The sequence below is a fragment of the Pezoporus wallicus genome, unplaced genomic scaffold (genome assembly GCF_028554395.1).
Source record: "Pezoporus wallicus isolate ANWC-B61680 ecotype Strahan unplaced genomic scaffold, APGP_CSIRO_Pwel_v1 contig_9123, whole genome shotgun sequence".
Taxonomy (NCBI): Eukaryota; Metazoa; Chordata; class Aves; order Psittaciformes; family Psittacidae; genus Pezoporus; species Pezoporus wallicus.
In genome coordinates this window covers 533,163-559,526 of record NW_026641571.1, presented here as the reverse complement: position 1 = coordinate 559,526, position 26,364 = coordinate 533,163, and the positions used below count along the sequence as shown (strand labels likewise).

Sequence of the window (26,364 nt, the reverse complement as noted above, 5' to 3'; positions counted from 1 at the left end):
AGCTGTAGTAAATTGTTTATATTCATGTATAAGCACTTGGAGCTTGTAGCAGTTGCTACCTGTTGGATCTGCTGGACGTTACTTAGCTTGTTTTAGGGGTGGTAAGAGATCCTTTTGTAATATTAATATTCTGAGCTTCTGACGTGATTTAAACCTAAATAAATAAGGGAAAAGCAGCTGATAATTCATCCCCAGGAATGGAATGGTGTTGTCAGATGGTGGCAGTCTGGCTTTAGTGTTCATTTAACTGCTGAGCTCTTGATATTGCTTGGGTTGTGATGATGTATAGTTAATCTTTATTACGAACCATAACTCTTAAAATGTAGTGTATTAATTAACATTGTGCCTACAATTTAAAATTCTGAATCCCTCTTAGTTAGTGTAAATCATGGTTCTGTCAATAACAGGACTGAAACAGCAATACCAAGACAGTCAGCTGCTGAAACCCCTTTTGTTGCTGGGTGAGGGAGGGGAGGAAACAAGCACTTGGTGAGCTATGGGATTCATTAGCCTTAATGTGGAAATGTACATTTATTCTGTTTGCATTTATATACCTAACAAATATCTCAAATACACGCACCACAGAATGATTTTGCATTTGGAAACCTCTGAAATGTGCTCTCAGTTTGTGTGGGATTTGAAGCAATGCTGCAACATGCGCTGTTTGTTTACAGTCTGTTGTGATGGATATGTGGATACCCAGTATAAGTATGGACCTCTTGTTTGTAATAGCTCTTGCTGGCAAGATACTAATGCAGATTCTCTTGAGGAAATCGTGTTTTCCTCAAAAATGTAAGATGTTGGAGTAGTTTTTTATGTCTGTTGGAGGAAAAGAAGAAAATACCTAGACCTGTGTTCTAATCTTGGCAACACCAAAGCAAATTGAGTGGAACTATTCTATTCTGGTGCTCAAAGATTGAAATCAAATCTCTTACTGTTTCAGGTTTCTCACTTTTGTGCTGTACCAAAGGTCTCACTGTTACCTCCCTTTGAACTTTACAGGGCCCTGATAGTTAGAGTTTTCCTGCTATTCATCAGACACAAACCCCAGCCTTGACATGTGCTTGACTCTACAGGTGCAGGTATCAAACCCACCCAAATTGCTTTTGTGCCCCAGAGAAATGTGTCCATTATTCCTGGTGTTCACTGTAACTTCCGCTTTTTGCTTTTGTGAGGTGCCTTTCTGTTGTGGAGACAGCATTTTGTAGCAAATACTCTTGTTCTTTGTGGTTTTCTGTGGTGAGAATGGGATGATCCATCAGTATGTAGCTAATTTGGAAAAGGCAATAAGCATGCAAATGTGTATATCATTACTTTAGATAACAGATAGAGCTGTGTAGTAAACACGTTTGTTCCTTCTTTTGCCCCATGTCACAAGGTTAATAGGCTGCCATAAGCTGATGCTCATGCCTATGGCAGAAACTGAGCTTATTTCTCCAGTTAACTGATTCTCACTGTTTGATACTGTTTTTTTCTGCAGCCTTCATTTCACCAATCATAAAACTGAAAAAAAAATTTTTTTTTCTACCCTTTCACATTCACTGGAGCATGCAGGCTTGGGTATCCTTCCTCCTAAATAAGTGGAGTCAGAGGCAGCTGTTGAAAGGACCTGGGAAGATTTTACTGCACAGTTGCTTTTTCCTGTCTGTATATCCTATGCAGCAACTCTGTGTTGAAAACCCAGCGAGGGGGCTGGGAAGAGTAGTGATGTTTTAAGAAGTGTGGCAGTATTGCAGTCCTGCCTTGCATTGCAGCCTTCCGTTGCAGAGAAGCAGGAGAGAACACACAGTTGGTTGTCACTTACTATATTTGTGATGAGATTATGTCCAGGAAATTGTATTTCATTAGTGACCAACTCAATAAGCAAATTGAAAACGGTTCAAAGAGCAGCAGAGCTCTCTAAAGGGGGGAGATTGAGATCTTCCTCCTTACACACAGCTCAAACTTTGGCAATTACATGTATCATCAGCTTGGCTTGCTGTGAAAGCCCATTGTCTTAACAGAAATAAATTAGTGTGTGAAATGAAGTGTGTGTTGTGGAGCAGGTCTGATGGATCTGCTGTCACTTTACCAGACATGACAATGCACTGAAGCTGTGCAGTGTGCTTTGTGTTGGGCTCCTGACTGCAGAGCAGGAGTGCTCACCCTGAGCGAGGCGGAAACAGGGTGGCTTCTGCTGACTTCCTATAGGGCATTGCAGGTAGAATAGGAAAACTTGGTTTAATTGTGTCCAAGTTACTAAATACATCAACTGTGCTGGTTCTCTTTCTTCCCACTGACAGCTGTGGGGAGCTGCCCTGCACTACTCCATGATTGTATATAGTCATTTGGGGTGGTAATATCCTGTGATCTGGCTCCATCTTTAAAAGATCATAGAATATTATTAGGTCCTGGTGTCTGATGCAGCCTTCTCAGAAAGCAGTTTGAGTTGGCTGAATAGCTCAGCAAAATAGCTAGAGGTCAGTATTGCTTAAAAATTCCCAGTGAGGAAGCAGGAAGTGTCTGAGAGCAGGTTGGGCTGGCTGAAGGAAAAGTCACTATAGTAACATCAGCAGTGAAAGGCAGTAGGGAACAGCATGGATGGAGCTGTGGGCAGAAGTTTTGTTTAAAAACAAGCACCTGATGTGGGAATGGGCTCATGGAAGAGCAGGAATATGCTGCATGTTTGAAGAAATAACCAGGTGATTCTGAATGGCAGGAAAACATTCAATGTTGAAGCAGTCCAGATAGGGACTTTGTTCTGCTGTCCTGTTTTTCAGCACAACATCTGGCTTAACTAGGTTGTGAACATACTGGGCTGCAGTACAGGATGGGCTTTGTTTCAGGCTTAGTCCTGTATGGGTGCAGTTAAGACTGGGACAGCTGTGGTTTGGAAAAAATGAGCTTTCTTCTGTGTATCACAAATCAAATTGTCAAGCCCCAATGGACTCCCATAAAAGCAGATCTTGTGTTTTGGGAACATGCTGTAGAAATCAGAGCATTAGGGAATATGGTGCCCAAACCCTGCAAGGGGTTTGCCTGCTGATACCTGGAGCCCAGTTACTACTAGCTCTGGTTCTTCCAGATCCAAACTGCTGCACTTGCTCCCTGTTCTGACTTCAGGAAGTGGATTAGGAGCTGGCTGTGTTCATGCAGCTTCAGTGCTGTATCCAGCCTCACAAGGTCAGTGCAGAAACAGTGTGACTCTGCAGGAGCTGTCTCAAATCCAGCTTACTTAGACGTGAAGCTGGAGCTATTAGTCTCTGTCGGACCTGAGCCGGCCTCTGCATTGCAGCTCCAGTGTTGTGTTGGGAGATATGACACATGGCACTGCACAGGTTGAGACTTTGTACTTTTGGCCATGCTGCACTGGGGGGAAGTGCTAAATCATCTTTTAAAGACCCAGTGGGCATTCGAGAGTCTACCCAGAGACATGAGGATGTTGCTGCACTATGGTCTCCAGCACTTCTCTATGAGTTAATGCAGTATCTGGTCTCTTCCAACCATTCTTAATTGTAATATGGAAAGTCGGTGATAATAAAATTTATAGATGTAGAAATACATACAGACACAATGAGAGAGATGCTTCATAGAGGCATAGCAGCAAACCCTGGGAGGAAGGATCAGTTCTCACCAGCTTTCCTACAACTGGGAAGTTAAAACTGTTACTTCACTGAGAAAGAGTCCCCAGAGAGAGCAAAAGAATTCAACTGTTTAACAAACCAGCCATTCCTGAGGAATGCTGGAGAATATGGGGAAACATTCTTGTTCAGTGACACTGCAGCAGTTGTATACAGGCAAGAGCCCCCTTGATAATGGGTTGATTTAGGGTGGAAGAAAGTTAATGTGGCTCATGTTTTGAGCCCTCCTGCTGGTGCTACCACTGAGGTATGAAGGAGAGATTAGGAAATGAAGCTGTATTTCAGAAAGCAGTTCAAATGAAGCCTTCCTCTGTAGCAGGGAGCAGAAAAGGAGTGTGATGACTTGGACAAGCAATTAACACCAGATATCCAAATACAGAGATGGAAGCCTTCCAAGTCAGTTTAGCACACGGAGTTCTTGGGAACAGCTTCAGGATCTCAGGACTAGGGTAGGAGATAAGGCTGTAATCCCTACGATTACAGGGCTTAAAACTTTCCATTTTGTGAGTTTTTCCAACAGTTCTTGAAGAACTTTTAACACCTTGGTTATTTGCAGAGGAAAACTTGAAGCTCAGTAGAGCCTCTCTGGATGTCAGGGGGGGAACTGGTTTCTCTACACTTGCAAGAAGTATGTGCTGAAGGATCCTTGTGGTAGGTGTTAAGTTTGCTGCTTGCAACCTGCTTTCTGTGTGCTCAGTCCCTCACTGCCAGCCGCCAGCACTTCTGAAGTGCTTGGTGTGTGTGTCATAAATATGTATGAACATATGTATTGCTCCAGTGTTAACACATACAGCTGGGACTGCTGAGGGCTGATGTAAATGCTGAGGGGGGGATTTCCACATCGTGATCCTCCTCCTCATTTCCCTCTCACAAGTCCTTCACAGTGTTTGAAACCAAGGCACAGTGATCATGTGCAGAGATGCTGCTGCTGCTGATCTTTCTGCCTTTATCACTGTGGAAGATGTTCTTGCTCTGAACCACTGAGCTCCAGCATGACAAGGTGAGGCATGTGGCTGTGGTCTGACCTCTGAAACTCCTAACCTAAGTTAGTGAGCAGCAAAAGGAAAACTCATCACAGGTATATTGCACCATGGAAAGGAGAAAAGCTTATGGCTCGCTTTTAATATTACTTTTACCTTAACATGAATTTCCTGTAGCTGGAAACAGTTTTAATTCATATTCTCAGTTCCATACAGTTTGCTTTATTTATCTAGTTGTATTTCACTACATCCAAGAGAATGCTGGATTGGAATGAGTTAAGATGAAACTGTAATAACCATTTAGACTAAGCATTTGGACTTTCAGCATGTGACTCTTGGGCTTTTCTCTTGTGTTGTGATGATGAACATTCTTTTCTTGCTGCAGTGCTTCCCTTAAGAAAACAGTCCTTTGTTTCATGCTCAGATTCACAGTTCATTGCCCAGCCCGAGTAATCCCACTTGCACGCTTAGTAGATACGGATAAGGCAGATGGAAGGATCATCATTCCTCAGACCAGAGTGCTGCTACACAGAGTATTAAATAGTAGATGCATCCCCTTGAGTTTTCCAGCCTCATAACTTCTGTTTTCTGTTGAGGCAAGAGTGGTTTTTCTGTCTGCTGTGTCTTGTTACACAGGACTGTTGCAGGGAATTCTGTATGTTAGGGAGGAGGAAGATGGTACCTAAACACCCCCCTTAGTTTCACACAGTATCAAAGAGAAGCTGCATTGGATCAGCTGTATTGGTAGTGATTGACTCGACTGACTCCAGTGTTAAGTGTCTGTTTCCTGTTGTTCTTGGTTCACTCTCTCAGGAAATCTCTCAACTCTGAATTCAGTCCTTTCGGCTCCTCATTCTGGATAAGGCAAGAGCCAACTGCAGCTGTCTCTGAACTCCCAGATTCGAGGCACTGGTGGCCCCTGTCAAGTCTAATGGTTTATTTAATCAAACAGAACCTTTTAAAGATTGCCTGTGGAATATGCTCCATAAATTAGCACTGACAGGAGCGTGTGCTGGATGTGGGACTAACCTGTTGTGTGTTAACTGGCTCGGGACTCTCACCAGCTTGACAAGGGGACCCAGCAGAGTAGACAGCATGCGAAGTAAGACTTGTCACTCCATTGTGACTGCCAACATCTGAGAGTTAAGCACATGCCAAGGTCAGTGGCCCTCTCTGAAACTTTCCTGAATAACATTTAAAAAAATGAATCCATGACAGAATTCCAAATAATCAATTGGAAAAAGAGTAACACAGGAAAAAGAAGGCGTCATACTGTACCAAAGTTGGGTTGGTGTATAAGACTTTCTGCATTCTCTAAAATGATGATAATCAGGGGACTGGAGCACCTCCTGTATGAAGACAGGCTGAGAAAGTTGGGGCTGTTCAGCCTGGAGAAGAGAAGCTGCATGGAGACCTCAGAGCAGCTTCCAGTGTCTGAAGGGGACCTACAAGGATGCTGGGGAGGGACTCTTCATCAGGGACTGGAGTGACAGGACAAGGGGTGGTGGGTTCAAACTGAAACAGGGGAAGATCAGGTTGGGTCTGAGGAGGAAGCTCTTTACTGTGAGGGTGCTGAGGCACTGGAATGGGTTGCCCAGGGAAGTTGTGAATGCTCCATCCCTGGTGGTGTTCAAGGCCAGGTTGGACAGAGCCTTTGTTGACATGGTTTAGTGTGAGGGGTCCCTGCCCATGGCAGGGCATTGGAATTGAATTATCTTAAGGTCCTTTCCAACCCAAACCATTCTATGATTCTGAAATAGCAAATACTGCCTTTCTAACTACAGACTGTATTACTTGCTGTGATGATTAAACTGGGAATGCTATCAAACTGCAGTTCAGTGTTCCCTCATCAGGCATTCAGTTGCACACCATTACTGCACTTAAAGTTCAGCATAATCACACTAATAGAGCTTGCTGCTTTGATGTACCTTTTTAATCAGCTGATGGGTTACTGGATGTCAGTCTGTGTGCTTCTGCACCAGGTTTATATTATAAACACTGCAAGAAACAGCAGCGCTGTGATGGCTGAAATATTTTAATGAGATGGTTTGATAGGGGCTGAATTTGATCACACTTTAAAATGTTCTAGTTATGGTAAAATGCAGATATATAGCATTTTATAAGGAGCATGTATAGCAGTTGTTGGTATGTTTGCTACAGCATATTCTTTCATCTCTTTTTGTCAGGGGTGAGAAAGAGATCTATACAGAATGGAGTTCCATTACCTCTGAGAAAGGGTGCAGAGCTCACTTGACTTCTTTCAGCATTATTTGCCAAGAAGCTGTGTGAGGAGGGAGCTATAACCTCCTGCTTACCCTCAGAGGTGGCAAACTAAACTGAACTGCCCTCTTCTGCTCTACAAAACCCAATCAATAGCACCTTTAGATAAAGAATCCATATATTCACTGTCATTTGGAGACAGGAGCAGGAGGAGGCATGAGGGAGATGAGAGGTCCTGGATTGTGTCTGATCATGGGTTTTATTTGCTGTGAGTCAGAGCAAGTGATTTCAGTTGGTTTCCTCATGCATACTCTGATGTTGGTGCTTGCCCTTGTGTTGGAGCATTACTTAAACCTGTAAACTGCAGAAGCTCTAAATTGAATTTGAAATGTGTAAATGCTGTGTGGGTCACCATAGTTTGAATTCATTAATACCCTCATTTTTTATGGTCAGTTCCCTTCCTCTGATGTACCTTTGAATGTATCTTGCTGTTACCTGGTTGTCTGGGGTTTGTTCTTTATGCCATGACTGCAGATCCATCCTAATGGCCCCACTTAACCCAAGTGCTCAGGAAACTGTTGTGTGAATTTTCTTTCCCTCACCCAGATTTGATGTTACGGAGTCAATGCTCTGTACAGTAGCAATCCAGCTTCTCACTGCAGCTGTGGGGCCCTGGGTCTGGAACTACACGGTAAAGCCAATGTTAATGCTCCCTGGCAAGCAATGGCATGGACTAAGCAGAGGCAGCACCTTTGTCATGCATGTAGGGGCTGGTGTAAAAAGCATCTTCCTAAGGGTGTTTCACATACAAGGTGGGGAAAAGATGTTTGCAAAGTATGAATAAGCAGTAAAAATCTGATCTGACAATGAAGCTTTTTGAAAATGTCAGGTTTTACTTGGAAACAAAGCAAAAACCTGCCTGGAAAACAGCAAAACTGCCTTTAAACATTTCTATTTTGTCACAGTTTTAGCTTCACCTAACAGATAACCAGGGTTGATTGGAACTGTGTAAACTTTTTTGTTGCTGCTGTTTAAATGCCTTCCCACCAGAAAAAGAGTTGCTTGGTTAGTTCAGGGAACTCTAAACTGTGCAAGAGCTGAAAGTCACCATTCACTGGTTAAAAATGCCTGTTCTGAACTCTGCCACTTCATCCATGCAGTCACTTAACTGTACTCATAACTTCATCATTAACTAACTTCATTTCCTGGTTGTCTGTATTTCAAAGTGCTTTTTCTTATGACTGTGCTAAATACATCCTTCTCCACTCTGGCTTACTACTCCTTGGAAAGGACTTTCTCTTCCTTATTTCACCTGTTTTAATACAGTCTGTATAGGTTAGGTCACCCATGCTAAAGTAGCATGACTAAAAATTGGGTTCCTTGAGATTTCTCATAGTTACTGGATTATTAGCCAAGAGTTTCCTTTGAGGTATTTGAGGATATAAGAGGAGCTTTTTGGCAGCTGCCTTAGAACTGCCTCAGATTGTAAATAAAACCGAGATGTTTTTTCTTGTTTTGGTAGTTTCTTTACATCCCCTCTGTTAAACCTGCAGGGATGCAGGTGATGATGTTCTTCTGTTTCATTTGGTCCTTCAGCAAAACCTCGGCTTTCATGAGGAAGATGGAGCCAGGAGGAGGCTGGGCTCTGCTCCCAAGGAACAAGGAGTGGGACAAGAAGAAATGGCCTCAAGCTGCACCAGGGCAGGTTTAGATGGAGCTGAGGAACAATTCCTTCCCCAGAGGGTGCTCAGGCATTGGAACAGGCTGCACAGGGCAGGGCTGCAGTCACAGTCCCTGCAAGTGTTCACACACCGTGGAGACGAGGCTCTTGGTGCCATGGGTTAGGGGTGGCCTTGGCAGGGCTGGGGAATGGTTTGACTGGATGAATTTAAAGGTCTTTTCCAACCTGGCTGATTGTGATCTATGAAGCTGTTAAAGAGGATCCTTAACTGTGTGTGTGTGTGTGTGGTACCCACTGGCAGCCTCTGACGGTGTGAGCCAGGTCCTGGTAGATGTGCTCTAAGGCAGGCAGATAACATCACTTCTAAATACTTTGTTGACAGTCTCTGAAAGGCTGGAGCTGTTGGTGTCAGGAAATGGTGATGGAGCACACAGTGATGGGAAGGAAGGAAGAGCTTCATCAAGATTTTAGCCTGTTGTGATAACAATGTGATGACTGTGCCCAAGTCACGGGGGTGGGGGGTGTACCAAAACATTGAGAGAATTCCAGAGTCTCACCCCTTGGAACGATTGTGGTGTGAGAGGAACAACTCGAATTCTGTAATCAAAGTGGATTGTTTAAAATGGGTGAGGAAAATTGCCATGGAATGGAGGAGAGGGAGGGAGGAGGACAGACCTCTGCAGAGGTGACCTAGAGATGGTGGTGATGATGCTGGTCTGTAGACCCCACCTTGTAGCAGAATGCCAAGTGTTCACTTGTGACAAGTCCCTTCATGCACACTAATTTTACCCAGTTTTTAGGCATACTGAAGTACAGAATAGACTTAATCATCTTAAATTCTTGTAGTTTCAGATACCTCTGGGCATCTTTAAGTCTTAAGTGATAAATGAGGATGCTACTGCTTCGAAGTCACTTGGAACACACAAAGCATTGCGTTTGTCTCACGCAGTTTGAGGTCGGGTGGTAGTTCGATGTCAGCATTGCAGTCTGAGTTGAGTAAGCCACAGGATATGAATATTCATGCTGTTTTTCATCTGATAGTGTGACCCAGGTTTGTAATGAGAAGGTATAATGATATAGTCCCATCTTGAAAACACTACATGAGCGAACAAATGAAGAGCTTAAAATCCAGTTACACGTTGTGCTGGGCAGTTTGGCTTTTAGTCATCAAGGGGTGGGGGGGAAATGTTCATAAATTGTGAATGAAGTTTGCTTATGCCTTTAGCCTATGCAGGAATTATTTAAAAGAACCTGAAACTAAGATTATGGGAATCAAGTTAAAACAAGTTTACTCTAGAATTCCACACCCATTTCAGGTTAAAGAGCTTCAGCCCTGCCTCCCTCCTCCTGTAGCTCTGCAGTGTCACCCTTTAGTACTTGTATTGCTGGAATGTGACTTGTGTTCTACCTCACCTTTTGGTGTTCTTTCAAGGACCAGAATTAAGCAGTTTCAATAGAGCTGAGCACAGCCATATGGAGAAATTGCAAATAAAAGAGTTTATAATTGAATCCGGAGAACACTCGGGCTTTTCTGAGAAAGAAAAACAATGTGCCTGGTAATGTTACATCAGAAAACTACAGTAGTCTGAGAACCAGCAAGTAATCTCTGTTCAAGTTTGTTGTGACCAAGGGAAGGTAGGTTCAGAGAGCAGAATGTGTGCTCTGTGTGCAGTAAAACCTACAGCAGCCTTGCTGCAAGAGGAGGATGTCTCCTGGGCCTCCAGAGGCATTCTGCTGTCTGGTGAGTTCAGGCAGACAGGCAGCAAGGGATGAAATGTGTATTTTAAAGCTCCCAATTTTATGCTTCCCTGATTTTATCCGAATTAAGCCACTTGGAGATTCTTGTGTACACCCTCAGTTCCCAAAGGCAGCTGGCGCAGTGTCACCATTGCTTGACCTCATCCCTGCTTTGCTGTCTTCAGCTCTGCAGATTATTTCTTCCTAACATCAGTTTGCTGCAGAATCAGTGCTTTTCAGGGTCATTTTCAGTGTTTCTCCCAGCCTTGCCATTGGATGTTCTGTCTTGGCACTCTTAGTTTGTTAAAATATTGAGTCTGGGTTCTTTGTGCTTTGTCTTCAGTGTCTGAGCTTTGTTCTCTGGTTCCTTGCCTGGATGTTCCTGGTGATCTTAGGGTCTTCTGTTTATTTCCCAGCAGATGAAAACGTCCCTGGTTTATTTGATCTTTGGAACTAGGCTGCTTTGTGTCTGAAGAGCTGGTACAATAACATCATGTCCATCTATTGGAGTGTGGGCATGTCTTGGGGGAAGTGGCTTCTTTCATTGTGTTTGTTTCATAGGTGTTAGGGATCTGCTGCATATCATGCACTGTGTCGCTGCATCAGCCAAGCAACAGAAGCTGTTTGGGTAATGCTGATGTGACTCAATTTGTCAGGAAATGTCAGGCAGAAAGCTGTCAGGTTGGGGAAGTATGGCTCAAGTGATGGCTGAGAATATCCCAGTTAAGTGGCTTTAAGACACCCCCCCCCCCCTTACTGGAGCTGCAGAATTCACACTGCTGGCTCTTTGCATCCGTTTGCTCTTTAGGATGACCACTGTGGCATTTCTATAAGTAAATAAATACAAACACAAATAGAATCAGACTTTGATCAGGCTGATCCCTTCTTGCTCTGAAATGGGTTTGCTTTCCTAGAGGTCTGCTTATTGGTACCAGGCTACTGGTGGTGTATAGTCGTCTTAAAAGGGAAGGTCTGCAGCACCAAAGGCCTTTCCCCAGGGGTTTCCCAATGCTGTGAGGTTTTCTCCTCATGGCACCTGTCTTTTGCACTGAAGCTAAAAGATTTTCCTCCTCCTGGCTGATAAATCATCTCTCTTCCTTATTGTAGGAAGAGGCATTCCAGTGTGCAATGGAACTTGATGTGGAAAACCCCATAGCGCTATTTATGTATTATTTAAGCAGGACTGTTATCGCCCTGCTTTGCAAATAGCTTCCCTAGCCACTGGAGCAAGCTATGTATGTTATTCCTCAAAAGGTCAGCATAGGGAGTACAGAAAGACTTCAGTCAAGGCTTCTATGTCCAAGCTGAGCTAAGCCACTTTCTCTGTAGCACTGCTTTTGTCTTTCATTTTCTGAGGCACCTTCGCAGTGCTACCGGAGTTTAAAAGCAACACAGCGACTGAGGTGATTTATGGATCTTTTTACTAGCAGAACATTTTACCTTGAAGCAGTTAGAACTACAGGTTAATCATTGTAAGAGTAACAAGGAATGTTCTCGAAACTGCAGGACATGTTGACACTTTCCAGGCAGTGCCCTTCATTACCTTTGCTCAGGATCTTTGTTGCGAAAACCACTGTTGCTTCTGTTGCCCTCGCCTTTGGGCTTACGTCGTTCATGAGCTCACACAAAAAGGATAAGGAAAGGCAATACGCCAGAAACTGGGACAGGAACCTTTCTCTTTATTTGGCTGGGTCAGTCTAGCTAAGGCAATATCCAGCTTGTGGCATGGGCTTGTGGTGCTGGCACAAGGGGAAGTGGGACTGAGCAGTCAGTTTTGGGGCAGGAGGTGGTGACTTCTCCAGTGGTGATGACTGCCCCTTTTAGCAGCAGCATGGATTTGGTCCAGTTTATGCTGTAGTTGCTCAGTCATTTTAAACTCCACTCAAACAAATAGAGGAACAGCATGCCTCTTCTCCCTTTCACCCAACTTCTGTTTCCAAATGTTGTTCTCTTTTGTGGTCTCCTTTAAAAAGCTGCATTTTGGGTTTCCTGGATTCTTAGATTTCAAAGTAGTGGCTGTTTGACTTCTGCAAAGAAACTTCACTGGGTCATTCCAGCATCAGGCGTGAGCTCTACTGGTGTCGAGCACAGCTTTTCAAGTCGTCTAACGGTGGTTTTAATGAGTATAGGATGTTCCCAGCCCTTTTTCATCCTTGGTTTTAAGAGCATATGTTTTATTTAGCTCATAGTTTAGGTGTTAGTTTCTCTTCAGTTGATCTTGCTTTTGTCTTCTGTCTTAAGGAGCCCTTTGGTGTTGAATCTTCTCTTTATGTAGAATTGAAGTTAAGCCTTGTTATAGAAATCTCATGTTGGAGAACAAATACAAGTCAGGGAGGAGTTTTTTAACCAAGCACACTTTCACTCCATTGCTGAACCCTTCCCAGCTGCCTGATGCCATTTTATTGGAGCTGGGGAGGACGGAGCTGTGGGCAGTGGAGCACAGGGGGTACCAAGGCTGTGTAAAGAAGCTAATGCTCTCTTCCTAACCTGAATCCAGGCACTGCTTCCATGCATTTGCTTGGGCTCTCTTTGGTGTAAGAACAGAACACCTTGTCTTCCATTATCTGAAAGGTTTTTTTTTTTTGCAGTAGATGACTTTTTTTGCTTTAAGATTACTGCTGCCAAAAGAAACCTGTTTTAGCTGTCCAAGGACAGCTATAAATGAGTTCCCCCTGTTAGCCATTAGTCACTGTTTCTGTGAACTTTCTCAGCTGTTTTATATGCTTTTAGGTCATTGACAGAAGTAGTGGAACAGGCTAAAACACATTCCTCTTTAGCCTGCGTGGGTTCTTCAGCCCTTCCTCGCTTGGACACACTGAAAACACATTTCCATGCGGACTCCAAAAGCTGGGAGGAAGCAATTTGCATTTAATCAGATGGTTTGTGTGTGTCTCTCCTTGCATGGCTGAGCAGTTTTATTTTGCCTTTCAAGGTGGCTCGATGGCTTCATTTATTTGGATGAGGATTGAGAAGATGAATTTTTTAGGACTTTCTTTCCTCTTTGTGGCAGTGAATTTTGTCCTTCTGATTGCCACAAGGTCCTTATTGAACAGCTCAGAATAGAGGAAGACCCTCAAGGTTTTCCTGTGCATCTCGTATCTCGAGGTTTGGTGTAGTGGAAAGAAAAGCTATCTAAAGGAAATTGTCTTACTGGAATCTTCTCTAGATCTCCTCTGACAACTTTGGCTAAACATTCCTGTTACACACTAAGAGTCTGGGTGGTGACTGTTGCTTCTCTCCCACCTTCGTTATCCTTTATGCTCCCCTTTGCTGCTTCACTGCTTATGTTCTTCACAAGGGAGGGAGCCAGTGGTAGGTCACAGTGGTGATACTCGGGGTTGGGTGCCCCATCTCCAGTTTGCCTGCTGTCAGCAATGCCACCATGTGCACATCTGCTGTTTGTTCCATAGGTATGTGTCCTGCTCCTGGGGAGCTGTTCAGGAAGCCTCTTGGCTGGTGGAAAGGTAAAGTTGCCCAGTGGAGGTGGGTGCTGGGTTTTCACAGCCTCCTGAAAGCACCAGCCAATGTTTAGAGCATCCATAGCAAGATAGGAGGTTGCATTGAACACCACGTGCTGTTGTCCTTCTGCTCTCCTATGCTCTGGGGCATGTTCTACGTGGGAATTAGCTGCAGCCTCATAATTATCCCTTGTGCATATTGATCTGCTGAAATGGAATTATAGTTTGGCCAGATGAGATTCCCTGATGAGAGGATCCACTGCAAACCTGGAGCAAAGGCTCTGGAGAGAGCTTGAGGTAGCCCATTGATCTGATCTTAACCTTAATTATATAGCCTTGTAGTTCATACAAGGCAGACAAAAAGCTACCCTGGACTATTACTCCCTGATGCTTGTGCAGTGGATAACATGAGCAGTGGTTTTATATGAGCCAAGTGTGTATTTACAAGATGCTGTAGAGCTGTATCACTAGAGATGGGAGCTAGGCTGTAAGTATTTCAAACTGATTGAAGGATTAATTTTGACCCAGTACTCCAGTATGGAATAGTATTCTATAGGCTCATATAGACCACCAGCAAGTCCATCCTCTCTGTTTTGCTTGTGTTTTTCTTTACTTCTATCCCTGGGTTGGATTTTTGCTTTTCCCTCTTGCTGACTCCAAGTCTTTTGCATGCCCTTTAAAACAAAGTCTTAGTTTCTGTCTTTCCTTCTTGCTCTTCTACAAACCACACTGGCTGTGCCAGCACCAGAGCTGGTTTTCCTTCTTGCTGCATGCTGGAGACTGAACTGTGTCATCTTTAGCAGTGCAGCTCAATGTACCTTTTATATTTGCATAAACTCTTTGGGGATTTGTGCTTTTTTGTAAAGTTTGATGCTATTCAGAGGGAATATTTATGTTAAAAAGTAGGGAAAGGGCTATAATGGAGGTTAAAAATATCTGTCTTGAGTTTTAGCACCTGAAATAAGTTCTCTTTTTTTGGTGGGTAAGGTTTAAAACTGAATATTGATTTCCACACCCAGCAGTGGTCACTTCCAAGTTCCAGTTATTCCTTTGGACAAAATGGGGTTTTGATTGCACTGTGAAACCAAACAACAAATGCGGCTCTTGAGTCGAGCAATAAAACTGAAATGGATTTTTACATTTGAAAGTACCTCTAAATGTTGTCTCTTTATTTCCTCCCCATTTTGGAGGCTTTCTACCATGCATGACAGAGCAGAGCTGCTGAGCTTGCAAATAACTGCCTTGAAATGGCTTTGAATAATTTTGCTTTTTTTTTTCTTTGGCTTTTTTGTACCTAATCAGAATTGATGTGACTGAAGTACAAATCTTCATAATAATCATGCATTTACTGGCAGTGATTGGAGGACCACCTTTTTGGCAATCTCTGGTAATTTTGTTCATGTTCTTGTTTTATCCTCTTCAATAATCTCTTGGCATCTGGAAGAGCTACCTGCGGGTAGCTGAAGTGATGGGACTATGGCAATATATATCCTTGAGTATAGGTCACACAGCAGTAACTGCGTTCTGGTTTTACCAGAGTTATTAAACCAAGTTATTATTCTGTAGCTTGTGTTTGCAGATAGAAAACTATCAGATGTTGCACAAACTTTAATGTACCTTCGGTGATGTCCCGCTTCCCTTGACAGAGCTGGCCAGGACTGGAGTGAATATCAAAGTACTGGTACTCAGGAAGAGCACTAAATTGGTTTGAGGATATGGGGAAAGCTTTTGGAGAGCAGCTGATAACCATCAGTAGAGAATTTGGCTTGAATGTGGCTGGTAACTTGTATCTGTATGGAGAAGAAAAGAGGGTGCTGAGGCGCTGGCACAGAGAAGCTGTGGCTGCCCCATCCCTGGCAGTGTTCAAGGCCAGGTTGGACACAGGGACTTGGAGCAAGCTGCTCTAGTGGAAGGGGTCCCTGTCATGGCAAGAGGTTGGAACTGGGTAAGCCCTAAGGTCCCTTCCAACCCAACCCACTCCATCACTCCAGTTAAGTAAGCTGATCCTGGGCTGGCTGCATATAGATCCTGTAGGTGTTATATAGGCTCACCAGCCCAGGTTAGTAGGCAGCGTCTGGGCTCTCTAAATTGACTTTGCATTACAGAAGCCACATTGAGCTATCAAAATTGTCCAGAGAAAAATACATATGTACAGAAATAGGAAAAAAATGATAATTCTGGAAGTAACACCTAAAGCACTGATTTCCTGGAAGGTTTTTCTTCCTCTGTATTGATTCTTTTTGTGTGCTTGAAACACAGTTCTTAAGGTGGATAAAGAAATTTTGATTTGCAGTAAAGCCAGGAGATGGTCCAAAATTACTGAAACGTGTTGCCCCAAATGGATGAATTTCTAATCTGCTTCATATAACTGGAGAAATGAACTCTCTAACATTGGGAATATCTGGGAAAAGGAGCTAACTTTGGCTACCCTGATTTTGCTACGTGTGCTTCAGGCTTAAAAAATACACCCCCCAATTAATTGTGTGAACTGCAGAGTAAATACCATCTGAAGAGAATGAGGATAGAAGTAATGCTAAGCTCTATAATAAATGAGGCTAGAAATCAGTTTATTGGTGCCAAATGTTTCTTATTCTGCATTACAAATAGGGATTTCCCAATCCATGTGCTCAGTTTCCTTTTTCCCTTTTTAATAAAAGGGGGGGGAAATGGTGCCACAGCAACCTCTGGCATAATTCAGTGTTGATGTGAGCTTAGAAATTGTTCCCTTGTGGTATCTAACAACCTAAATCACCCTTTGAAATAGCCTATTGCACAGCCCACAACAGCAAGATCTTGCCATCTAGTTGTGGGTTCTGGGTTGTGGCAGCACTTGGCTGTCAGCTCCCTAAAGATTAAAGTGGTCTGAAGTTGGTGCTGGTTCGTGGAGATATTTCCCATAATTGAGTATTTCCCTTTGTCATTCCACGTGGCAGATTTTGTGTTTATTTAGAGAGAAATGTTATTTACTACTTGCAGAGCAAAATGCATCCCCCAACCCCTCCTCACCCCACTCCCTCCTCAATCCTTTCGTATTTGATGTAAGAGCAAATTGGTGGTTTGATATATTTGATCTGGTCCTGTTGGGGGGGGGGGGGGGTGTGTGGAAATAATGGGGTAAAATGGGGTTGCATACTCAAACATTCCACTTTCCTATGCTAACAGGCGAAAAGCAAAACAACCTGAACAGGCTGAAGGCAGAACTGGGTGTTTTGTCAGTTGCTTTCATCAGCTTTCCTTTTCCCTATGACCTGGTGTGTATGTGTTCTGGCTTCCTGCTTTTTTGCCAGTGTAGAGCCTCTTTAAAGGGTGTTAAAATGCTGTTTGCCCACCCCTGGAGCTGGGTGATGTCTCTGGATGGTGAGTATGGCTGCAGCTGAGATCCTCATTTGGAAACTGTGAGTAAAGCGAGCAAGTGTAGGTGCAGCTTGTTTGATGCATTGATTACACAGAGGGTTTTTTTCTGTTTGAAGTGAGAAAAGTGCTGCAATTACTCAAGCTTATTCCAGACCAGAAGCTTTAAAAGCATGAACACTTCATGAATATTAAGTGAGCTTGGGTTTGGCCCTGGTTTTGTTGTTCCTCTTGCAGATGTGACTGAAGCATGCATACATACTGCTCAAAACTGCAGCTGAGAGCAGCCTTGTCAGAAGGAACCCCAGAACACTCCAGCTGCTTGTGGTGTTTGGGACCCTGGGCAGTCCAAGAGGAGCTCCTGGAGGGAGGAATCTGCTGTGTCTCCTTATGGATGTGGAGTCTCTTACATGCTTTTGATTGTTGCTTTCATGAGCACTTACCTGTGTTCTTTTCCTCACTGCTTCCTAATGATATGTATACCATTTTGGGCTGCACAAAACTGATGGCATCTGGCCTGGAGGCCTGGCATGAGTTTTCTGGCAAATGATTCTGAACTTGCTTTAATCCAGGCTCTGGCAAGCTCTTGTTAGTCCATTCTTTGCCTGCTGCCACTTGCTTTTAATAACATGCATGCCTTGTTCCCAGACAGAATTCGGGATGCTCCCTTTACCAGGCTGTACCTGTGCTCAGAAGCTTTCTGTGCAGTGTGCCTTTTCCCTTGTAATCAACTTCAAAGGGTTTAACAGGGTACATAATCTGCCTGCTGAAGACTTGGTTTATGATACTCTTCTGCATTACTGACGTGGCCTTGTGAAGTTCTGCAGGCATCTGGCTGCTGGTGAAGCCAGACCCCTGCAGTCACCAGGAAGGGTGGAATAATTGTATGGACTGTAGCGACATATGGAACACCAGCCAAGGAAGTCTTGTGGTTTGCCCTGTAGTGTCCTCTTAAGGCAGGGGCTGCAGTGCCATTTTGTAGGTGGATTTCCCTCTCTGTCTACTCAGATTATGGTTATTTTTCCCTCAATGATACTTTCTTGCCTTTGCTGCTTCCATCTTGTATGCAAAGCAGTTTAGCAGATGCTGGACTTGTTAATGCCTCTCCTTCGACTTTCCTCTGCCACATTTCTGCGTGGAGCTTTGTTTCCCATTAATTATTTCTGCTGGGTAAGTGCGGTCTAAACCCCATTGCTGATGGAGCTCTCAGTGGAAACAAGGAGAGTGTTGATAAATCATAAGTTCGAAGAGTGTTGGTCACCTCCTTCTGTGAGGAGGTGATAGGCCAAGGGGAATGGCTTTAACCTGCCCGAGGGGAGACTGAGATGAGCTCTTGGGCAGAAGCTCTTCCCTGTGAGGGTGCTGAGGCGCTGGCACAGGGTGCCCAGAGAAGCTGTGGCTGCCCCATCCCTGGCAGTGCTCAAGGCCAGGTTGGACACAGGGGCTTGGAGCAAGCTGCTCTATGGAAGGGGTCCCTGTCCATGGCAAGGGGTTGGAGCTGGAGGAGCTTTTAAGTTCCTTTCCAACCCAAACCAGGTTGGGATTCAGTGATGGTTCTGCCTTTGCTGACATCGTTCTCAGGTGTGTTAGTAGTATTTGGGAGTTCACAGGGTGCTTTTCCCAGCAAACTCCCCTTGTCTTTGGGAAATGTCAAGCTTAATGTCTCTTGACTCCTCTCTGAAGCTTGACATTGTGGTGTTCTTCCTGTAGAAGAGCAAAATCACCCTGTTCTTTAAAGAAATACCCAAGCACTGTTTGTGAAGCAGAGAGCAGCACAGGTGCCTTCTTTTGTAACACTGAGAGACCTTGTTACAAGGCACAGGACTTCTCATCAGTGAATGATTACACTGTGGCAGTGTGGCCTCTTGTTCACATCCTTTACTATCTTTCAGAAGAGGTTTTCTGATGCAACAGTGCAGCTTGAGCAAGGGAGAAATACGTCCAAGTGTCCCAGAGCTGCCAGGCAGAAGCCTGCAAGGGCAGCGATTTGGGGAGGTGGTCTGTAGGCTGCCTAAGAGCAAGGTTAAAGCTGGCCCTGCCTCTTCTTTGTGCCCTGAAAAGAGGTTGTTGTTGAATGCAATAGAGAACTTGTGATCTTTACCTCCCAAAAGCTACACTGAGAGTGTATTTGAAGAGAAATAGAAACAACTTGTCCTCACTTGGGCTTCTGTATGTTGTTGCACCCCGTGCTGTTGGGGAGCAAAATGTATTTCTTCAGTTTGAGTTGCTGTGGCTCCAGTTCCTGAATTGAGTGCCCAATAAGACCTTTAGTAGTTGTATAGAGTCAGGAAGGTTTGGGTTGTTCTCCCTAAACAGGTGCTTCCATAATATATTTCCTGTGGTTTACTTTGAACTCTTCCTTCTTCACTTGTAGCTTCTCCTCTTCTTGAAACTCTGCTGTTAAGTAATGGAGAAAACTCCTGCCTGTGTTCATTTTCCAGGCCTCTAGCAACCTCACTGCTTGCTCTCCTGGCTTGCTGACTGAGATAACTTGTCTGATGTCTGTTTGCTTCCCTTGTCTTGCCTTTAAGATAGGATCCAGTTTAAGGGACTTTGTTTCATCACCTCCAATAGCTCTTGCTTTGTTCAGTTTGATCTTGGGCTGCAGCTGTGAGGTTTTACAGCCAGCTTCAGGAAACACAATTGCTGTATTTCTCTTCCATGGGCTGGCTGGGTGATTGAGCTAGCCAGTTCTTGCTGTCTGTCCACTTCTCTGCTTTTGATGGCTCTTTTCAGGTAACTGAAGAGAAGCCTGGCTTCATGGAAAGCTCGATGGAAGGATTATGAGGGGAAAACCCACATATTTCTCTGTCCCTTCTAGAAAGTTAAATCTCTGCATAGCAGAGAAAGAAAAGCAAACGTGGTGTTGGAAAGTGGAGTGTTTGAGTGCCCCAGAAGTATTAATCCCAGTTTGGCTTCCTTGTGCGTATCCTAACTTCTTGTCTCTCTTCCATTAAGATTCCAATACTCAATATCCAGATGAAAATATTCCCAGCTCTCTGTACTGTGGCAGGAACCATATTCTCCTGTACAAACTACTTTGGTGTGATCTTCACAGGTGGAGTTGGCAAAAACGGATCCACTATAGCAGTAAGTCCTTTGTCCTGCCTTAGTTACTCTGCAGCATGCTGAGGCTCTTCAGCCATGCTGTGAGTTGTTATTTGACATAATTCCTCCTACATATGAAATGTTTTACTTTCATTTCCTTGCTTGGCTTCGGAAAAACAAGTTAATATTGTCTGTGTAAGAATAGTAGCTTTAGGAGTCAAGAGTTTTAACATTTTGGAGTATTGAGAAGTGCTCATGGTACTTTGATATTTGCTTTTGAATTGATCATATGAAACAGGTTGTATAAATACACTTCCCCTCAGATTGTTCATAGAAAAGTCCGGTGTAAAAATCCATTCAGAAGGAAGTTTAAGAGGATTGGTTAGGGTTTTGTGCCTTGTAAAGGTCTGCATTGATCATATTGCCAGTGAAGGAGTGCAGGTGGAGGCATCTGCACAAGCACCTCCTTCTGTTTGTGAAGGTGATGGTTGATCCTGGGGCCCGGGAAGTTTCCAAAAAGGCAATTCTCTAACAGCCTAATAATTATTTGCCACCAAACAGGCTGGTTTAGTTGCTTTCTAGCTGGCACAGAGAAAGCTGTGCAAGTCTGGTCTTCTGCTCTTTGCTAACAGTGTTAGCCAGGGCCTATGTGACGTGTCAGAACCACGTTCTCAGCTGACACTCGCTTGAGTTTCATCAGCCTTTGTTCCTGTTAGTGTTCAAAAATACATGTTTTAATGTGATTTTAATCAGACCCCACCCATTGCACACCATGTGTTTGGCTCAGAGGTTTCTCTGCAACATGTACATTTTATTAACCTAATGCTTTTAATCCCTCTCTCTAGGGAACGAGTGTCCTTTCCCCTTTTCTTCATATTGGGTCAGTGATTGCATTAGCTGCAATGATCTACAAGAAATCTGCAGTGCAGCTCTTTGAAAGGCATCCGTGCTTATATATACTCACTTTTGGTTTTGTATCTGCTAAGATAACAAACAAACTAGTGGTAAGTGCACCAGAACCCTTGAGTTTCTTGTTACTGCAGTAAAACCTTTTGTGGAGTTGAAAGTTCTCAGGTTATTCCAGTGAGAACTGACTTCTTGTGTACCGTAGCGATACTCATGCTTCACTTATTTTTAGTGGCTCGGAGGTGCAGCAGAGCCTTCCTTGTGTTTGAAAGGCAGTGGTAAACCTCAAGCTAATGCTATGGTTACACAGTCAGTGCAGCACAGCTTACAGTTGCCTGTGTTCTGTTTCTTCCCCTTTCCCAGCTGTTTATTCACCCTTTTGCAATGTATTTGCACACACGTGCGATGAGCTGGGCTGGAGCTGAAACCCCCCTCAGATGCAAGTGCCGAGGGGAGGAACGTTTGGGGGGAGACAAGGTGACAGAGCTGCTGAGGTTTGGAACAGTTGCTCAGGCTTTAACCTCCTTGGAGAGAAATAGTGGCTAAAATTAACAACAGGTTTGTACCAAGGGGCAGATGGATGAGAGGAGCCCCTGTTGAACAGAATGAATGAGGGATTAAACAACTGCTGCCCCACAGACTGAACCTGCATCCTGGTTCTGCAGGCCTGTGTTGCGTTGCCACGTGCACTGGATCAGTGTTGGATGTAATTCGTCATGGAAGAAAAGTTAATTTCTTACCACGATCCGTTTGCTACACAGTCCCATCAGCTGTTGGGCTGGTAGAAGTGAGGATGTGGTGTAGCACGTCTGTTGCACATGTGGGGGAGTGTGGGAAGGCCACACCAGGGAGAGGTGGTGTTCCTTCTGGGATGGGAACAGATAGCAGGAGGGAGAGGAACACCAAGTATCTGAGTTTTGAAGATCTAGCAGCAGGTTTTGTTTCCAGGCTCAGCTAAACCTTAAAACTTCCCAGTCTACTCCCATTTCAGTGCTTTGTTTCTGGCAGGAGGGAGAGTTTGTGGGCTGGAAAATGTCTTGGGTGTTTTTTCCTGTAGCTACAATCTTTCTTCTGAGAAGATGCTTCTCTGCAGACCATCCTGTATAGCTGGAGACTTTCATGATTAAAGCAGTATTGCTGCCACTACTGAAGTACTTGATGTGCCCCATCCCTGGCAGTGTTCAAGGCCAGGTTGGACACAGGGGCTTGGAGCAAGCTGCTCTAGTGGAAGGTGTCCCTGCCCGTGGCAGGGGGCTGGAACTGCATGAGCTTTAAGGTCCCTTCCAACCCAAACCATTCTATGACTATATATCTTCTGGTAAGGCAGCTTGAACTTTGGGTGTTTTGGCTTTGTGTAGCCTGAAGTCATTCTACCTTATCTGGTGTACATTTATTTCTTACACTTCCTTTTTCTGTTTAATGTAGGTTGCCCACATGACCAAAAGTGAGATGCACCTCTACGACACAGCATTCATAGGCCCAGCACTGTTGTTTCTGGACCAGTATTTTAACAGCTTTATTGATGAGTACATTGTACTCTGGGTTGCTCTGGTAAGTACATGGTTGTCAGCACTTGGGTGCTCTTCCACAGACCCTGTTTGCACTGCTTGAGTCTGCCTGACTCTAGAGGGTGATGGAAACCTTCTTTACTGAGTTCATTTTAAATAGAACTGATGCTAAGAGGTAGACGTGGTTGGTTTGGTGTCTAATTCCAACAGTTTTAAAGCAATGTAGCAAATACTCAAGCTTTGGATAGGATGTTTTCAGAATTTGTGTTTGTGTCTGATCAGCAAGGGAATTTATTATGTGCAGGGAGTGTAGCTTGGCTGTGCCTTAAGCTCTTGAAGGCATGTCCATCTGTCATTACTAACAGCCCATTAGATAAAAATACCTGAAGTTAAGCTCATGTGTGCTTAGCAAGCATTCAAGTGTTATCTACCAAAAGGCAGTGTTAACCTTTTAATAAACCGGATATTTTCAGTATGGTTATCCCCATTCAGAGCTAATGGGGCACTTCACAGTATCTCTGTAGCCACTATAACTGTTTTCCCCTCTCTGACTCCAGAATTAAGCCTGTGTTCTTATAAAGCTGGAAGCAAGCCCAGCATGCCTGGAAACTCTTTTCTTCCCGAGTGATTATTCCTATAGAGATGGAGATTCACGTTGTGAAAAGAAGACCCCAGTGCTTTTATTGTGAAGGTGCTATGAAAACACAGACTTCAATGTGTCATTCTTTTTCCCTTGGCAGATCTTTTCTCTCTTTGATTTGCTGCGATACTGTGTCAGTGTGTGCAATCAGATTGCTGCCCACCTGCACATCCACGTGTTCCGAATCAAGTCCTCCACACATTCTAACCACCATTAGGAAACGGGGAGTCACCAGAAGGAGAACTAAAGAAAGAGTTGGTTTTCTACATGAAAGGATGTGAAGATACATAGGAGACTAAGGCAAAAAAGCAGATAAGAACAAAGTAATTTATAATAATCAGTGTTGTATAACTTTTATTCTTCGTTATCAGTAACACTCCTTAACTAGTCTCCTGCCTGAGAGAGTGAATTCCAAGTACACCCTAGTCAACTCTACATGTAGTCAACTCTTGGTTTGAAGCCCAGGGAAGCATGCAGGAAGTAATGCTCTGTCTTTGTAATTACCTTGATTACAAACTAATCTATCTATGGTGAATGGATCCCCAACAACTGACGTTTCTAATGTAGTAGAATTACAGCTGCAATACAACTTGCTTTTAATTTTAATATTTCATCATCTCTTAGTGAAATACTTGTTTAGTGTCCACTTGAAATTTATTTACTAAAGACCTGAGCTGGTAAAACCAGAGATATCTCACTACTTGTGCAGCTGAAGCAGCTCTCAGGGCTTGAGTCCAGACTGAGGTGGTTCCTTTGCTTGTGCGTTGCTGGTTAAAGCGGTTTCTTGCTAAAGGCCGACGTGTTGAACAGGGTTCTGCAAGTCAAGGGATGAGGAGTGCAAAATAGTGTGGTATCTTTGTCAATTTTATTTTTTTAAATAAACAGTATCTAAAAAGCCCACTTCCTGCTCAGTTTTCTTCAGTGGAAAGACTCCAATTTTACGGTTTACTTTTTTATGTATGGAACTCCGGCAAAATTTCCTTTCTGCTCTTAATAAATAAGACTTCTGAGAGCAAGAGTTGTCTTCAGATGTGTGTGTTGCTCTGTCTTACTTGGAGTGATGAAGTGCTTGGCCACTTTCTAGTGCTTTTAGGTGTATTGTGTTGTCATTCCAGGATCTCCAAGATCTGCGATGTAGTGCAGTAAGTTTGGGGTGGGTTTTCTTGCTGCTCTTTTAATACCATTTTAAGTGGGGTGAACTGAGCTAAGCAGCTGATCCCCATGTTGGTGGGGTTGTTCCAGTACTTGCCATGTGTAGTGATGTGCCATGTGGGTTTGCCCATCCCTAGTAGTGTTCAAGGCCAGGTTGGATGGGGCTTGGAGCAACCTGCTCTAGTGGAGGGTGACCCTGCCCGTGGCAGGGGGTTTGAACTGGATGAGCTTTAAGGTCCCTTCCACTTCAAACCCTTCAGTGATTCTATGAACTGCATCAGGGGGGCTAAGTTAGATTTCATGGCGGGTTTAAGTGCACAGTAGTGAAGTGCTGCAGTATGTGCCACAGGCCCTGGCATTGAAGGAAGCTTCAGCCCCTGAACAGAGTGCCTAGGCTCACTGTACAGGGCAAAGGGAATGTCTCCAGAGTAGGATCTGCCATGGCTTTTGTGGGGCTGCTTGGGAGATGGTGGGGAATGCTAGGAACCTGCTGGCTGAAATCCTAGCCCTCTGAGCATGAAACATCTCAAGATGGTAAGATAATGCCTGTGTCTACTGGGAACCTAGGGCCACAGCAGTACCTGAAGGCACCTGCATGTGTTTCTTCTTGGAGGGAATTAAGTGCAGCTTAATTAAAATAATAAACCCCAAGAGCAATAAATCAAAATTTCCCTTGGCCAGGAAGTGGTGATGTGTATTTCCTGTGATACACTAATGGTTAGAAAACGTGCTCAAGAAGTGGAAAGAAAAGTCCATTTCTTCAGTGACTGGAGAGCTTCTCCCACCTCCCTGGGCCAGTGCTCAGTGTCAGCCTGTCATTCCCGAGTTGTGTGCTTGCAGCTGTGTCCACAGGACTGCTTGTGCTAGAGAGCACAGCGTGGCTTTGGTTCAGTTGCTGAAGTGTGTGTCTCTGTGAGGAAAGACCTGGGGCCCCTGGTTGAGATGTTGCAGGAAGAGGAAGTGAAATGCTAACCTTGTCAGCTGAGCTGCAGCATGTGGATGGGCTCTGGTTTGGGTCTTCTTTGGTTGGAAGAGTCTTGGTTCCTTCTTAAGGGCTGATACCAGTTCACTGGGTGAGTTGGAGGTCATGTGTTGGGATTGAGGCACTGGAGAAAGGAGGAACATCCTCAGGATAAGGAGGAAACTAATGTATGTTTCCCTGCTTTCCCCTTAACTTCCAGGTTCTTGCATGCTTGTGAGCAGCTGTTTTATGGCCAGTGCAGCCAAGGACTCTTTGGGGGACCTGACCCTATGGGTTTGTATTGGGGGTCCCCAAGGGCTCCCTGCAAGAGTTTGGTTCCTGCATCCTCACCACATAGCTGGGGCACAGCTCTGAAGTGTCCTGGAGCTCTGATGGTCCAAGTGCCGTGGTGCACAGTGGAGATGCTTTCCCTAAGGTGGCAGCTGCCTCTCCACTATCACAGCTTCAAATAGACCTGGCATTCAGATGAGTGCTTTATTTAGCTTGAACTGCATTCAGCTGGGTGAAGGCTTGATCTGGATACTCCAACCTCTGCTGCTGCCCTCCAAGCAGTGAGCAAGATGAATTCTACAAGGCAAAAAACCTGGCAGGATTTTAAGGTGCTGAGGGTCTGTCTCCCCTCCCACAAACCACTTGTGTCTCTTCATCAGCATGAAGTGGGTACAGAACTCCCTGGAGTGGGAGTGCTTTCTAGGGATGCAGACAAGGAGAGCCATACTCTTTGTCTCAAAGGTTTTAAGATGAAGCTGCTCCAAATGATGGCTCAGAAATACTTGGTGAAGAACTGAAGTCTTCATAGGGTTATCCAGAAGGAAACCTGTGTTCCCAAACGTGTCTAAGCCCAAGCCTGTTGATGTTAAGGCAATGCAGTCGGGTACCTTTCCCTGAGCTTTTTGCTACCTGGATGTTTGAATGGCCTCTTGCGTTGGAGCCAGCCAGGAAAAACTCCCTGTTTCTATCCTCATGAAGTGTCAGTGCTATCAGGGAATAGTTACTGCTGTGGGTAGAGGCATTTATACAATACCTATAATAAATAATGGCAGAAATGAACTTTACCCCTGGTGCTTGAGCATTACCATGC

The 26,364-nt window shown here is 44.3% G+C and overlaps 2 protein-coding genes across 3 annotated transcripts in view; one reads left to right on the top strand and one right to left on the bottom strand.

Annotated features, from left to right (window-relative positions):
• Positions 1 to 24,177, top strand: part of CEPT1 (choline/ethanolamine phosphotransferase 1) — a 30,586-nt gene extending 6,409 nt beyond the window's left edge. Inside the window, exons 5-9 of one of the 2 annotated variants that reach the window (XM_057424467.1) lie at positions 14,999 to 15,083; positions 20,006 to 20,137; positions 20,941 to 21,099; positions 22,427 to 22,552; positions 23,250 to 24,177. In XM_057424467.1, the coding sequence (XP_057280450.1) occupies positions 14,999 to 15,083; positions 20,006 to 20,137; positions 20,941 to 21,099; positions 22,427 to 22,552; positions 23,250 to 23,366 (619 nt within the window). In that variant the 3' untranslated portion in view covers positions 23,367 to 24,177. Of the gene's footprint in view, positions 1 to 7,426; positions 7,512 to 14,998; positions 15,084 to 20,005; positions 20,138 to 20,940; positions 21,100 to 22,426; positions 22,553 to 23,249 lie in introns of both variants that reach the window. The other variant, XM_057424466.1, reaches the window with a different exon arrangement.
• TMEM167B (transmembrane protein 167B) overlaps positions 1 to 26,364 on the bottom strand; it is a 151,022-nt gene that overhangs the window by 110,041 nt on the left and 14,617 nt on the right. The gene's annotated exons all lie outside the window — the stretch shown is intronic.